Genomic DNA, 16,347 nt, shown 5'->3' with positions numbered 1-16,347 from the left:
GTGGTGCGTTGAACTCTGCGATCGTTTAAGATATTAATCTCATAGCGTTTCTTGATTTTATCAGGTAACTATATCAAAATTATTATGTTGGGTGTAAATAATGTAATATGAACAGAGAAAAGTACTACAGTCTTGCCTTAACAACCGTGCCGATGATGAAGAGTGCTGGAGCTGTAAGTAGGGCGGTATTAAATACCGCACTTTGAAACCAATACATGAGTTTAATCTAGATAAAGCCGTATTATTAAATAAGCAACTCGCAACCAATGCAAGCTGACTTTAATGGTTACAGATAACGAAATTATATATGTGGCATCATACGGCCAGTACTTACGTGAAATTTGTTTTCGATTTTTCGAAAGCAATAAGTAACATTCATGTGCTCTTAACGCTAACGCTATACTTGAGGAAAAATTTGAAAACGATGACAAATCATTTGAATACATTTAATTGATAATAGATAATGCTAATATTATGAAAGAACCTAAATACATGATACCTAATATCAAGAAAACGTCCGTACACAGCCTAGTCACTTTAATTTTTATTGTTCATGTTATGGATCTATACAAAGGATTTTTGGGAGACTTCTGTTTTAGGAATAAATTATTTTTTCTCGTGTTTTGGTGTACGATAAAGTATATTTGTATTATGGTTGTTCGTACGGAAAAAACCATAACGATGCTACAATCTAAGCAGCAAATCGCGTGTAAAACCCCCATTGTTTTAGTGCATAATGCGACAGTTTCCGACATAAGGCCGCTCACGAAATGGCAAAGGTATATGTCTAGTAATGATACCAAACATTTTAGCACTAAATATTTATAACATATTACAGACATATGTATTTACTACTCACCTACGAGTCTGAAACAGAAATCGTTACTTGATATGAGTTGTTACGATATTCATTTTTGATGGTAGGTGGTAAATCGAGCATTAGCATTGCTAAAACAAACAGTTAACAAGAAGACATTGCATTTCTTCATTAAAATATAAAGAGTCATAAATTATATACTTAGGTCGAAGGCTTCACGAGTATCATATTTTATCATAAATTATGATTAAACATAACGTTGGGTGATTTATTGGTCGGGAGGATATTTTTCACTGGCTTATTAATTTTGTAATGTATTACCGAACCAATACCTATTATTTATTTTTTTGTATCTTGTTTGAAGTAGTGCTGTTGGCCCTACTGGCCTTTACAGCGTCACCGAACGTTGGGGCGAGTGTTAAAACTCTGCCTTAAGGTGAACCCTTTTGGGCTCGAGTGACGTTCGTCCTGAGGGTGTCTCCTATGAGATCGCACCTCGGCTCAGAACGTAGTCGGTGGGGTATAACCAATACCTACCGAACGATTTATTTTAATATGTATCGAGTTGGGCAAATGAGAGTGGGTTTTAATTTATTTTGCTCAGTGATCATATGGTTTTTTAACTAGCTTGTTTGTGTGTATGTATGTATGTATGTATGTATGTATGTATGTATGTGTGTACAGACACGAATCCATCCATCAAATTGTATTAGACGAAACTTTCGAGCAAAGTTAAATTTGATTGGCGTCTATAAAAACTTAATGCGAATCCCCCGACTTTCTTTTGCACATCTTTTAATAAATCGACGTTATAATTTCACTTTCATACAAAAAGTACGCGTCAAACTAAATAAAAGTAACGGTGACCCATTGAGGAATATATAATAAGCAGTCTTGAACTTGAAATTTGCCATTCGAATATGATATTTATGTATACGTAATAGGGTGGGGTAGGATACATTAATCGTACCATTCGATGTGTAATATCGGTGTCAAATAAATGGAACGAATCATGATGAATCGGCATCGTGTAGGCTTGATGCCAATCGTATAAAAATTTCACACGTGACAAACTCACTTCAAGGAAGATATATACGACTAGTGCCCTCGGTACCATTCGCTTTTATTTTGGTAGCTTGATTTTCTGGATTTTCTATAGAAGGTGATTTATATATCGTCAGGTATTGGCATAATAGTTCATACTAACTTTCATCAAATTCTGTTTAGAGGTTGGGCCGTGAAAGAGCACCAACCAGACAGAGTTACTTTCGCATTCATAATATTGGTATGGATTAGATTGCTGCCAGACAGACACTTTGGGTAAAATTGAAACTTTTTCTATGTTATTTTTTATTAACTATCATAGGTCCCTAGGGCTTCGTGCAAGCCCGTCTGGTTTGGTAATAGCCACTGATCATATATTATACCGTCAAACAGCAATACTTGGTATTGTTGCGTTTTGGTGAGTGAGCTAATGAACTACAGGCACAAGGGACATATTTCTTACAGCTTTAGACATGGGCAGTGATCACCACTTACCACCAGATGTCCCACTTGTCCGTCCGTCTACCTACATTAAAAAAGACAGCAAATCGAACTGGTACATCCTGAAATTAGCGCCGTTAAAAAAACTATTCAGCTTTCTGTTAGTGTATACATATTAGTCTACCAATGTAAGCGGTCTATCTGCTTGTGCTATGCTAATGCTAATACACGAAAACGGTCACCTCATGCCAACATCCAATGCAAGTATTCAAACACATCGTAATATACTAAAACTCGCCAAAACATAAAATATAAACATTAATTTGAAATGATGAATATGATGTTTATATTGATAATAGTTTATTCTATTTGATAAATAAATTAAATTTATTTCGCATTTTCCGCCCGTTATTTCAAGTAAAAAAATTACCTGTTATAGTACATATTAAAGATTCGTGAACAAGAAAGTGGTCGTGAACTTTTCCGCAAACATTTTAGAGACCGACAAAAATCTTTCACAAAGTTTTCGTTTATCTGTTAGTTTTGAAAGCGCGCAGTCCAACGATTTTCTCATCTACTGTTTCGTCACATTAAGCTTGATCTCAAAAATACGCAACATGTAAAAAAATATAGTAGATCCGTTTTGAAATTATAAAATAAATTAATATTAGACTTTATGAATTTATTTATTTTTTGGAAAACCAGTTAAATCTGTACAAATATTATCTCTTTCAAAGTTATGACCAATTGTAACTTCTGCCGATAAGTAATAATACAAACAATTAATTTAACATACTTTTTAGTTTTATAAAAAAAATATAGGTGATAAGATGAAAACGTTTGAACGGTGAGTGAGCCAGTGTAACTATAGGTGCATGGGCCTAAAATCTTAGCTTCCAAGGTTGGTGGTGCATTGGCTATGTTAAAGACGGTTAATATTTTTTACAGCGCATATGTCTGTTTCTGGTTGTCGATGGTGATTGGTAACCACGATCTTACCATCAGGTGACCATAAAAAACATCACACTGACTTTTAACAATGAACTATCCAATAACAGTAGTGCCTGTCTGAAGTTGGCCGTATTCATGCCGAAGACAATGAGTCACGGACATTCGTTCAAAGAGATCAATGATCTCATCGATATTATCAGATTCCCATGTTTTTTAATGACAGCCAATAAACTACGTGACCTGGATAATTGGAGATTCGCATGCTTAATGGAATTAGGCATTGGTAATTAACGTAGTGTTCTCGTCATAGCTGGGAGTGGCATCAATAGTATTGGTTACGTCTTCCGAAAAAATATTCCTGGACACGGATGTGGATATTATATATAATGTAAATATCATACAATTTTGTATGTATTACTAATTTGAAATGATATACTATCATATACTCAAGTTTACAAGAGCTAGCATCGTAGCTTAGTGACCTAAATGTGCATAATGTTAACACACACATAAATAAAGTTGCTATAATGTATCAAGCAGATGATAGCGAATCGTACCTAATTCAATCAGTTTTATTACATTTAGTTAGTTACAGTTAAATATTAGGATTATATAATTCAAATGTATAATGTGTTTTACCTTGTATTTTACTTCACCTGTTGTATATATAGTAGCACCTATAAGCTGTAATTGATGATGATGATGATGATGAAAATCTTATATATCAATAGCGTAAGCCGATTTTTGACCAAGTGATAAGTAAAGGGGATTCTTGATTGCTATTTACTAAATTGTTACGATTTAACAAAGAATTAATTTTAGGGACCGGAAAAAAATTACTTGCAGTTTACAATGAAATGAAATCAAAACAAAACCTGTCATAAATATCGAAATTCCTAAAGAATCTTTTGAATAAACGCAAACTTTCGCGGGAAACCCATTAGTAGCAAATAATTCTAGAACAATATGTATCATACAATAATCTAATGTTGCCGCTAAACAAGGTAATGATCAGAAAACAAGAGTACGATTTGGTTTAATTTCTACTTTATGCAATCAACTATAAACATGTGTGACGTATCGGAAAAATGTCGTCCTTGTCTCGAATTATCGAATTTCATTTTTAAGATAAACTCTAAAACATTCGCACGCTTTCCTATTAATTTACATTTCAAATTAACATAGCTAAAGGTCGCGCGTTTCTCACAGCGTTTGTCAGCGATAACAAAAAATACATACACGGTTATATATGTCAATATGCAAACTGATGGAATGACATTGGACTACGTCTAGGTCATAGATTCGACAATTGACGAAAGCTAGTCTCGAGCACGAGGTCGGGCCAGGAATAGGAGCATCTATTTGACAGACGTATCGTTGACACTCAATTACTGCTGCTCCTAATAGATTTTTCCAATCTTCGTGTACGTCGTCGCCGGACTGGTAGAACTATTAGCTATGCAGTTATGCCTAGACTCAACATTCGATTTTTGAAGATATATAATATAAATGATACCCATCTAATTAATTAAAATATCTCAGTAAACTAGTTTCTTACTATCTGTATAATATCTTATAAAATCGTTTGTCCCGGCTAATTATAGACGCACTGACAAAACCAACGAGTATGAGAAAGCATTTGGAACATAAGGTTATTTTATAACGTAGGTATCCGCTAATAAAGGATTTATTTTGGAAATTCAACATTAGAAGGGAGAAAATTTTGACTTAGTATAAATTTTACACGTTTCGTACGTATAAAATTTAAAATACGTCTAAATGTCTGACAAGTTTTGATAAACGAGTACTAAATAAAAGGTATTAAATAAAAAAATAAAAAGTTTTTGCTTTACTGTTCCCAAGGATAAACTTAAACAAAAATCTAAGCCTCACAACATAAGTACAAATGCATGAAATCGCGCACATCTCCTAAACAAACAAGGCACAATGTAATTGCTGTTCCACGAATACGTCATCTTCTGAAATGTATTAATAGCGTGTCGTTGGTTCAAATAAACTTGCAAGTTGACAAGACGTGTCTTCGAAGAAGTGGCGGTTTTGTTCGGTTCACGGAAAACGATGGAAATGGTAATTATTGAGCAATTAACACCTAAACGGCGTCGGTTACCGTGCAAGCGGTTACAAGAACGTCTTTCGCCTAGCGGTTAAAATTTGCGCGGGCTAGCCACTTGTCATTTATTCTACCGTCAAACATCAATAATACTTTTTCTTTTCTGATACATATAATTGTTGAGTAAATAAATTCTCTGTATTTCTGTGTTCCGGTTTGAACAGTGAGTCAATTGGTGTAATTGCAGTCAAGAGGGAATTATGATCTTATAAAATAAAAATATTCTTTCTTCAAGGAGGGTTTTATAAGGACTTTTGAGTCATGTTACAGAATTAAATATTAAGCTACCACAGATTCGGAATTTAGATCCCACCAAGAAGAACATCGATTAACCGATTGACGGTGTATTTATGGTGTAAGGAGTTGTTTATGACTTGCATTGCAATTTTCTATGGGCAAAGTTGATTACTTACTAGGCGATCTCTTTTTAATGATGGTAACGATTTAAAGTTTGTTGTAGGTTAAAATGCATGTAGAATATAGAGTATCCTAAAATAGTAGAATTTATAATACAGAGTTTATAAGTACTGATTATATGAAATAATGATATTGTTCTCCTAAACGACTTTGGTCACGGAGACTAAATCAACTCATAATCAGATGGGAACTTAAGCCGATATACCCGAAGAGAAACGACTTGTGAAATTTCCGTGAAAGAAGAAAAATTGATAATGTATTCCTACACTACCAATTTCTACTTCTTCTTGGTGCTACTTATATATTCCTAATTTGTTAATCCAGCTCGACAGAAATTCGACATTACTTGGCTCAGTTCATCCGAAAATTTAGAAACTCGAGTAAGTTGAGAACAAAACTTCGTATTACGGAATTTTAGATTTATGCCACTTGGATCAAACTAATATGGTCTTAAGCAGGAAAAGTTTATGAATTGGATTGAAAGTTTTAAATTCGAAATTATACGATATATTCCCGCTGATGAGCGCGTAATGATGAAATTCATTGAAAGCTTGTCTACGAATGTGTAAATTTGTATAGAATGAATTAACTTAACTGAATATCGCGGAATCAAATGTGGACCTATTCATGTTGCGGCGAAAGTTAAAAAACCTACATTTGTCTCATCATCTTCAACCAACTCACAATGAAATAGTCATTTGGAAATTGGTATTAAACTTTTATTCTAAAGGGGCGAAATTGCGTCATTGATCTTGCTCTATAGGGTGTTACTGATAGATATGGCGCACGGAAACCTCACAATCCGTGTTTACCTTAGGTAGTAAGGTTCCCTTAGTATTGTGTTAATTATTATTTCGATATAAATCTTGTAAGAGATAGGTTAAATTAAAAAACATTTTAGGCTTTAAGTGAAGATCAGACCTTTCTCCAGCAGTGAAATACTCATAGAATATTACTGACTACTAACTACGAATATGAATTACCTTATGTTGAGTAAGTGAGGCAGTTACAATTAGTTATTACAGGTGTTTCGATTAGCATGAAAAATGACCCCAGGCCTAGAAAGCGACAGTGATTTTTGTTGCGTAAGCGCCGAATCGCCAGCGGTCAGTGACCGGCGCGGGCGCAGCGCGGGGAAAGTCGCGTTACTAAGTAATGACTGTTTAATTAACTCTCGTGCGTACGCTGAGACTATAGACGGGGGGTGGCCACTAAATTAGCCACGAGTTAGATTAATTAATTTTAATGATTAGCGAATTATCTGCAATACTTTTATGATGATCTACATTCAGAATGTATGAAATTCTTAAACTTGTATTATAAAAATATAGCTTTTATGGCATTTATGGCAAACGAGCAAGAGGCTTATCTTATGGAAAGTGACTACCACCAACCATTAACATCTGCGACACAGGAAGGCTTGCAGGTTGATTGATAACCTTTACGATTTGATTAATTTAATTTCAAATTAAATTTCATTTCATTCAAAAGAGTATTTAACTAATCAAATATCTAAAAAAATATTAATAGCTAAACCCGTTGTACAAACGAATATTTCAATACCGTCATTATTAACAATATCGAAGCAAGCATTTACATTATAGGTAGAACTTTGTGCAAGCCCGTCCGGGTACCTATCATCCATTCCACCACATACTCTACCGCCAAACAGCAAAACTTAAATTTAACTCTTGCCATCAACAGAATCTTAGATCTCAAGGTTAGTAGCGCATGGGTGATTGGTAAGGAATGGTTAATATTTCTTACAGCCATCAACCTTTACCATAATAAAGGCGCTTATTATCTATCTACTATAAATAAACACCGTAGCGCACGCCGCACGGTTTTTTTCGTGTGTTTATTTAAATATCATTCAATATCTCCCGAAGTACCGGTCCAAGTAGCGAAGTGTAAACGGTAATTTGTATTTACAGATAACGCTTAGAATTCATTTTATTTATTTTGATAACGATTAAGCATTGTTCCGTTTACGTTAATGTTTTCCTCTTTTTTTTTTTTAACATAAATATAATATACGCGATCTGAAGTTTTGGTTGATATTTTGGAGATCTACTTAACTTACATAGAAAATTTTGGCAGCGCAAGCTTGGAAAGCACCCAGACCGACAATTTTCTTTCCCACTAAGTCGATATAACACGCAAAAATATATTCAACCTATTATTACTTTATAAATTACATACCTCCTGAAATTACAACCATATTTAATATGAAACATTGTGATTATTTAAAATATATCCATTTTCATTACGCATGCCAAAATTAGTCAATGTATTTTATACATTTAGTAATGACTTACGATTATGGGTCATAAACGTTCGCCTGTCATACCCAAATAGTTTATACCAAAGTCTAGACAGCTCTAGACATTATTCATGAATTAGTTCGATTACTTACTGTATATTTATTGAGTCATCACAGTAATGTATGACGAAACATCTCTAGAAAATTCCTCTTCTAAAAATAACCAATTCTAAATATATTAAAACACTAATTGCTCGCTCAATTAGTTAACACTATTAATTGAAAAAAGATATTGATTTTACAAGCTGGTTTACATAAAGATAATGATATTAGTTTATCATTAAGAATATTATTTAATTAGAGAAAATACAACAACAATTACAAATATCAATAATTACAATAACTCGCTTTTTTGCGTAGAAATTTTAGAATATATTTAGATATGTAGTTAACTAAACAATCCTGGAATAGAAAGCATAACTCTCTTTGAAAAACGTAAGGAAAACAATTTACAAAAGACTTATCTGTATATGGGCGAAACTTCTCTACAGTGACAACAAAAGCTTATCAACAAGTTGTTACTGATCAAATATATTAATTGATATATAATTTGCAAAGCAGATTATTACTCATTAAAATATGAGTCACCATATTTTTGTTTGACGTTACAAACTTTATTATTAAAAAAACATTTAATAAAAAAATATAATGTATATAAGCGAGCATAAAAAATATTTTCATATAAATGAAATAAAAAAATTAGTTATGTATTTTGAGAAGTGTTACATTTAAAAAATAGTAAAGGCAAGTTCCCACACAGATTTCAAAACATTTTGAGAAGCAGTAACATATTACGAGACACAGTCTCTCAAACTATTCACCACTTAATTTAAAAAAAATGTGTAATGTTGTAAATTATTTAGAAGTACAATATATACACTTTATTTAGATATTTAGAAATAATTACATATTATTTTAGTTTGTTTTAATTTTATTTTATGGCCACACACGGTATCTCATGTACTTTCACTATTAATTCCGAGTTTAATATTTTATCATATAATGATAACCAATTATGAACAAATAATTAAAATATGGTGCTTCTATGATTAATTACCTTATTAGATTTCTGTTAATATGTTGTAGTGTTTATGTGTAGTTAATATCCTTACAAAATGTCGTTATTCTCCTTACAGGTAAAAAAAACAACAATGAGACGAACTGTCATTTAAGCTAAATTAATGATTTGCTTAAAGTGTTCTTTTCGATTTGAAACTTACTGTAGTAAAAATATTTATTATTTTATTTCAATGTAGTTTATCAGATAGCAATACAGATTGTAAATTGTATTAAATATTAGTATAGAATAGTAATATGTAATGTCAATTTAAAAGTACTATAGCAACATATATATTTTTTTTAATTTTTAATAATACTTTGAATTCAATTTAGACCACATTTTATCTTACACTGGAGCGAGCGATTGTATTAAAATATAATTTTTGTAATCATTGATACCGCAGACTGAAAACCTCATTAATTAATTATAAATAATAATAAAGTATTTGAAATAAAATCTGTGGGTAAAAACTATTTGCATTATATCTTAAATAGTACTTTTTTATATTTAGTTTGGATTTTATTTTATTATAATTTCTATTATATAAAAAAAGATAACAGCTTCTTATAGTTTTCAGAAAAAACAACTGACACTAACGATTTAAAAGTAATAAATTTTTATTTAAGTTTATATAATTTATATCAAAATAAATCTAAAGATATAAAAACTTATTTTAAATTCAAGATAATTATTTATGATTACAATAATATTGTTATTATATGAATTAAATAAAAACATATACAAAGAGAATGAGTCAAGTTTAATCATTTTACGACAAATTAACTACGACTTATTTTAAATATCTGCTAACCTTGTGAATCAGCTGATGATACCTTTGTTCTGGCCTACATTTCGATTATTTCGTCAATTATCTACTTGCTCTCAATAAATACAAGTACTTACCTCTTCACGACGTTTAAGCCAGCGGCCGCAAGGACTCTCCTCCAGGATTTCGCTCTCATCCTCGGAATCCTCTCCACTTTCCCTGGGCGACTTGCGCTCCTTGTCGATGCTTCTGCCGCCCGACATAACACTTTTTTTGTAACACTACAGAAACAAAGGTGATCACCGCACAGTCAACAAATAATTCACTGATGTTTTTACGAAGAAAACACTAGGAAATATTTTCAAAATACACTTTTTCTTGTAACCATAACCAAGGTTGCAAGACTAGATGTCACTAACGTTTCATCCCAAACCATTATTTGTAACACGACACAGAATAGAAAGCCTTTTCTTCAAAATGTAAAGTTTAAAGATTTTTCTATATAAAGCAATACAACGCAGTGAGTCTAGTGAGCTTACTCATGATAATTGAAATAAATTGTTCGCCGGCGTATCTCTCGACGTATTTCTATCCGACACAAATATAAAATCAGAGACAACTTCATTTTTTTTGTCTTCTTAACAGTCATAGACAATACTCTACATTACAGGTATATGACTTTTCTTTAAAAAAATCTGAAAATAAATTTGAAATACAACAAAAGTTTTTAATAATTAACTGTTTATATTAATTATATTTACTGCAGTGTATATACGTAAATATTATATTAATTTAAAAAATTTTAAGGCGCCATCTATGGACACGTTATAAAATCATTACGTATATCGTGTATAAGATAATAAATAAAAAATATGAATAATATTGTAGTTATAATGATGTTATTTTTTAGTATTTTTTGTGCATATATATTGTTTCATTATTATATTAATTTTAAGGAACAGAAATATAGTATGTAATACAGATCAGCGCCATCTATCAGTAAATGATAAAACTATTTGTTATCTGGACGTTACGAAGAATAAAGCGGGTAAAACATTTAGGTTGTCGTTTGTCGTTTCGTCTCATCAATACATATATGTAATTTCAAGTAAATAGATGGGGCTGAAAATAAAGGCTTATAAAATATGTAGGTATGTTTTCCAATATAATTTGTGTTATTGTTTGCAAATTAAATGAAATAATCAGTCATTTCGTAAGTACTTACTTTATTTTTCATTTGTTATCTAAACCAATTCGGTTATTTAATTAGTGGTGTTTGCAAAATTATATTGTATTCTACTGCATTATTCTATCTATCTATCTGCCTATTTATAATCTTGGAGTTATAGACTCCCTTTGTTTTTAACAAAGTAGGAGTACTTACTATTGTGTCACAATATATTTACAATAATGTTATGTATATTTACATTAACATTGATCACTTTTACAGAATCGGTGATAGTCATTGTCTGCACACAAGACGTAGTGGATAAGCTTATAACGCTAAGTTTCCGGCTCCGCATAGACAATGAATCCTTCTTCAGGTAAGGTATTCGTTTTTATAATAAATTTCTTCAGATATTTTTAACGATTAATAATTTAAAATCATTTGTAAAAAATACTTTAATAAATAAAGCAGCATTATTCAACACAAGTTTATATAGATGACTAGCGGCCCGGTACGTGCTTCGCTACGTATAAAGTGATATAATACAAAAATGAGTTAGAATATCGATTCATTTCTTAAAAAAATATATTTACTTAATTGCTAGCTATTTAAAAAAATAATTCAAAACATTTGGATAAACAATATATTTGGTTTTTCCATTTTGAGTGTGAATAAACAAACGGCTGGGTGTACCGACTGTAGAACAGGCAACATAAAGTTGGCCGTGTGAAAAACATGATTCTTCCAAATTCACACCACAAACGTGAAGTGTTTGCCCTTGGGCCTTGTCGATGGACATCGCAAATGATAAACGAACAGGATATTGTAATCGTTTGAACTCGAATGGCATATCAGTTTGAATCATAGGGATACGCGGTATCAAACTTCACCTTTAGATTTACCAGTTAAGATCGTAGCTTCGATCAAATTTTGCAATAACTTTTTCACTGTCAATCTGGTGCCATTACACAGTTTTGGTGGATTTCTATTTCGCAATAATATAATTAAAGAACCAACTTTCAGATTTAAGCAGTGCGGTGGCATACCAGCCGTTTCCAATGAATTTAAAAATTCAACTGGAAAGTTCAATGCCTCATCTTGATTCATAGCACTGTCAATTGATTTATATGTCGTGAATACACCTGGCATTTCTCTTGAATTTGAAAATTAATAGCATTGATATGAATGTTATTTGGTGCTAATATTGGCGCGTTCTCTCAACCAATCATGATTTATATCATTCTGAAGAATATTCAGAAAAACACATTCAATCAATTCATCTATCGATTGCACAATAGTACAAAAATTGTTCGGTATAGCGATCAATACATTGGTCCTGTCCATTTGTATTTTGCCATCATCAATTTCTAACAATTGTTTTGAAAACTCATAGGCAGCTGGATCATTTTATAGGTTAATAAACATATTAATGTTTAGTGTAAATTTTTGTACATATCTCCAAAGAACTGATGACTTCAAACAGGCATTTATTTCATTAGCAGGAGTTGATCGAGGAATGACAGGCAATGTTTGACGAAAATCCCCTGACAGTAATATCAAAGCGCCACCAAAATGCTTCCCGATTAAAAGATTACCACGTAATTCTTGCATTGTTCGATTAAATGCTTCTAGTGATTTTTTATTCGCCATTGTACACTCATCCCATAAAATAATTGACGTTAATCGCAGAATTTTGCCATAGCAGAATTTCTCGAAATATTGCAAATTGGAGTTTCAATCATCTGTACATTCAATGGCACTTTTAATGCAGAGTGTGCGGTTCGCCCACCTAATAATGTAGCAGAAATTCCCGAAGATGCAAGTGCCAATGCAATTTTCTGTTTCGATCGAATAGTTGCTAAAATCAATGATATAACGAACGTTTTCCTGTACCACGTACCACCAGGTGCATCCGAGAAATATAATCCACCTGAATTATTGGAAACGGCTTGCATGATTGTGTCATATACATGTTTTTTCTGAATATTCAATTTGGTAATATTTATTTATTCTAACTGATTTTGTATTATTTCTAATGACAGCTCAATCATTTTTAAAATAAGAAATTGTGTTACATGCCAATATTTAATGCTATGCCATGGGTTATTTGGAAATAATAAATTGAATTAAGACGTATTACCTATTGAAACTGGTGGATGAGTGTACTCATTTTTTGTGCTTATACTACGAAAATCAATCTTAATTTTCAAAAATTGGGATATAAAGTTAGAAATACCAGGATAATTTTAAAACAGGTCATAATAATAGAGAGCATAAATTATTCATATTTATAGTACCGATATCTTTTGGCATGCGGTGGCACATTTGTCAGTTAGCTTAGCTATGATAAATAAATGAATAACACGCTAAACCAAGATAAGAGTCGCAAGTACCAGTGTACATTAAATGTACTTAGTGCACAATAACATTAAAAGCGCATGTTTATCTGTACTCACTGATATAACGCTAATTCGGGGCTATTACATAAGACATAAATGCTCTCCGTGAGTACTCTCCTAGATACCCACAGATAGAACTGCTCAACAGTGGCGTGCTAAACGCGATCGTACATTACCATTTACTTACAATATTATAAAATACTCGTTAAACCCAGCTGATGTTGTTCTGTCTGTGTGTGTATATCGATTGTAATGGAGATCGATTGAACGGTTTAAAGTTGATGTGCCTCATGCCTCGTGCCTGGATTAGCATCCAGGGGCAAGTTAAAATGAAATGGTCTCTATAAAAAACTCCATGAAGTAAACACGCCAACTTTCATGGTGATTGGTTTAGGAGATCACTGAAGAGTGACGAAGACCTTTCTTCACTGATACAGACAATTTATTAACAACTATTTTTATACAAAAATAGTAATATAAATCAATAGCGAGTTTCATGTGGATATGCATTTTTAGATTCAATCTTAACGCTTCAATAAATCTTCACAGTTTAGATTGAGACACGGGATAATTAGCACGGATTCGAGTACAAATCTGGTGACAGAACTAGTTGCTGATAATTTGATAGTTTGCAGAAAATGTTCGTCATTTCGTTATAAATCTCCAACAGCTTGCTCGTCTCATTTGCAGGCGAGGACGTCACATTTTATCTGGGTTTATACCTTTTTTACGACACCTCATAACTGACTGATGGGAACTATACGAGACTTATAATCAACTTCAATAAATTGCAACGCTTTCAGTTCTGTTTTGAATTCATAGTTTTAATACAGAACCGACTTGGACTTTGAATGGAATATAATAAAAGTCGAAATGCTATATTGGTTATTATAGTCTTATATTTAATTAATTCAAGACTTTGTTAGACCACTTCGCTAGTATATTTAGAAAGTTATTTGAAAAAAATACTCACTTCAGAAGATATGTAATTTAATTTGATTTTCTCGACTCGATAAACATTTGAAACAATAGTAGCAAATAAAACAAATCTACCGCCGCGCCGTTTCAATTAAAATTGTATTAACTTTCAAGTGTAACACAAAATGAATAGAGAATTTAACGGAATGTCTATTATAAATTTCCGAATAAACGCCAAAAACTTAGTCGTACTTGCCACTCTCATTACTACTAATAACATTTCCTCTGGCTTCCCATTTCCCCGGCGGAACTATCTTCCTTGGAATTTAAATATGTATAAATGCATCAGATTGCAACTTACAAACTTAAGCGGTAAGTTTTAACCTCGTCTTTCACTAGATATACTGCGCTACTGCGCTATAAGCGTCTTAAAATTTTCTCTACTTATATGATAAAGTTAACGTGTTGTTTCTGGATCCAATCTATAGCATGTAATCATCCTAATACTAGTCCTAGGCCCAGGGAGGTACACCCAAAATGCTATTGTATTCCGGTTTAAGGTTAAATATTTTGGAGCTTATTTGATAACGTTGTTACAATGTGGGTTGGTGCATATACATGTGGCAGAATTTAATCCGACACATGTAGGTTTCCTCACAATGTTTTTCTTCGCTGAGCCGCTGCATGGATTGTATATGAAAAATATTTAATGTATTATGGGAATAAAGAAATAAATATAGTCAGCTTTTGGATGTTTTATATCTTACATCTCGCTTTCCTGTAATGTGTGGTAGTGAATTTCGAGAAAAGAGACGGAAGTGTGTAACAGGAAGCCGGGAAGCTTATATTTTAAATTAACCAATGAGTGCACGAGGTGTTAGAATCGGCCTTCAGATGGTAGAAACCCTGTTTTCGAGAGGGTATAATGTTACCTATAATGCTTTATACCAAGCCAGTTTTTTACATTTTTCGATGCGAAAGTTGCAATATATGTGTTGGATGATTACCTTTACGAACAACTGGTACCAGACATGATCTTTGAATGCAAGTGATCGGTTAAACAAACTCTGTATTCATAATTACAAACTCACTGAAAGTCGGCGATCAAGCCATTTACATATAGAACGTTCTAATGCAGATTAAATTTTATGTGAACAATTTAACTACTTATTGTTCATATTGGCCGATAACCTACACTGTGAACTCATTTGTATCTAAGTTTTTACATTTTAATATACAAATTTTATATGTATAACAATTGTCTCAATAATTTGTTTGTTTATTCGGTTTTGATATCGCGCCATGGGGTAATTCAAACGCCTTTTAAAAATATTATATAATATGGCAAAACAGATATGTATTTCTCCACAGAAATGCTATACTACACTATACTATGTCGCTTTTGTATCATATAATTTCATAGACAACATCTCAATTTGAATTTTTGAATTACAAATTGATGTCGAAAAATTTGCATTGAACTCTACGACGACGATTTTTTCAATGACTTGGAGTTTTGACTTTGTTGAGTAGTTTCCTTGGTGTTAATAGACTTAATGGGATTCTGGATACCTCAGTTGGTCTGGATGTAATTTGGCCAGTTTGACCATTATCAGGTCATCTCTATATGTGTCCGAAAACTTCCCTAAAATAACAATAAGATATAGATGGTTAAGATATATAATAATATAGAATTATTATAATTCTATAAATAATAACAAAAATACTTCCTGAGATAAGTACGCTACATCTTTTGCACATCTATGAGATAGTTGACAAGAAATTTGGACAAATATGTCTTAGCTTAAAGTGATTGTCTCTATTAATGTATTAGACTTCATTGACATCTTGGATGAGTAGTAGATCGCGGCTTTGAAGTGGTTCATGAACGTCCTGTCGAGTATAAACCGAT

At 32.3% G+C, this 16,347-nt stretch overlaps 1 protein-coding gene across 1 annotated transcript in view; it reads right to left on the bottom strand.

Moving 5' to 3' along the window:
- Positions 1 to 10,561, bottom strand: part of LOC113396241 (nuclear receptor-binding protein homolog) — a 59,196-nt gene extending 48,635 nt beyond the window's left edge. Inside the window, exon 1 of the mRNA XM_026634115.2 lies at positions 10,088 to 10,561. Within this exon, the coding sequence (XP_026489900.1) occupies positions 10,088 to 10,213 (126 nt within the window). The 5' untranslated portion in view covers positions 10,214 to 10,561. The remainder of the gene's footprint in view (positions 1 to 10,087) is intronic.
- Between the last annotated feature and the right edge of the window lie 5,786 nt (positions 10,562 to 16,347).

Source organism: Vanessa tameamea, chromosome 8 (genome assembly GCF_037043105.1).
Source record: "Vanessa tameamea isolate UH-Manoa-2023 chromosome 8, ilVanTame1 primary haplotype, whole genome shotgun sequence".
In the NCBI taxonomy this organism is placed as follows: domain Eukaryota; kingdom Metazoa; phylum Arthropoda; class Insecta; order Lepidoptera; family Nymphalidae; genus Vanessa; species Vanessa tameamea.
This window is presented reverse-complemented; position numbering and strand designations above follow the sequence as displayed.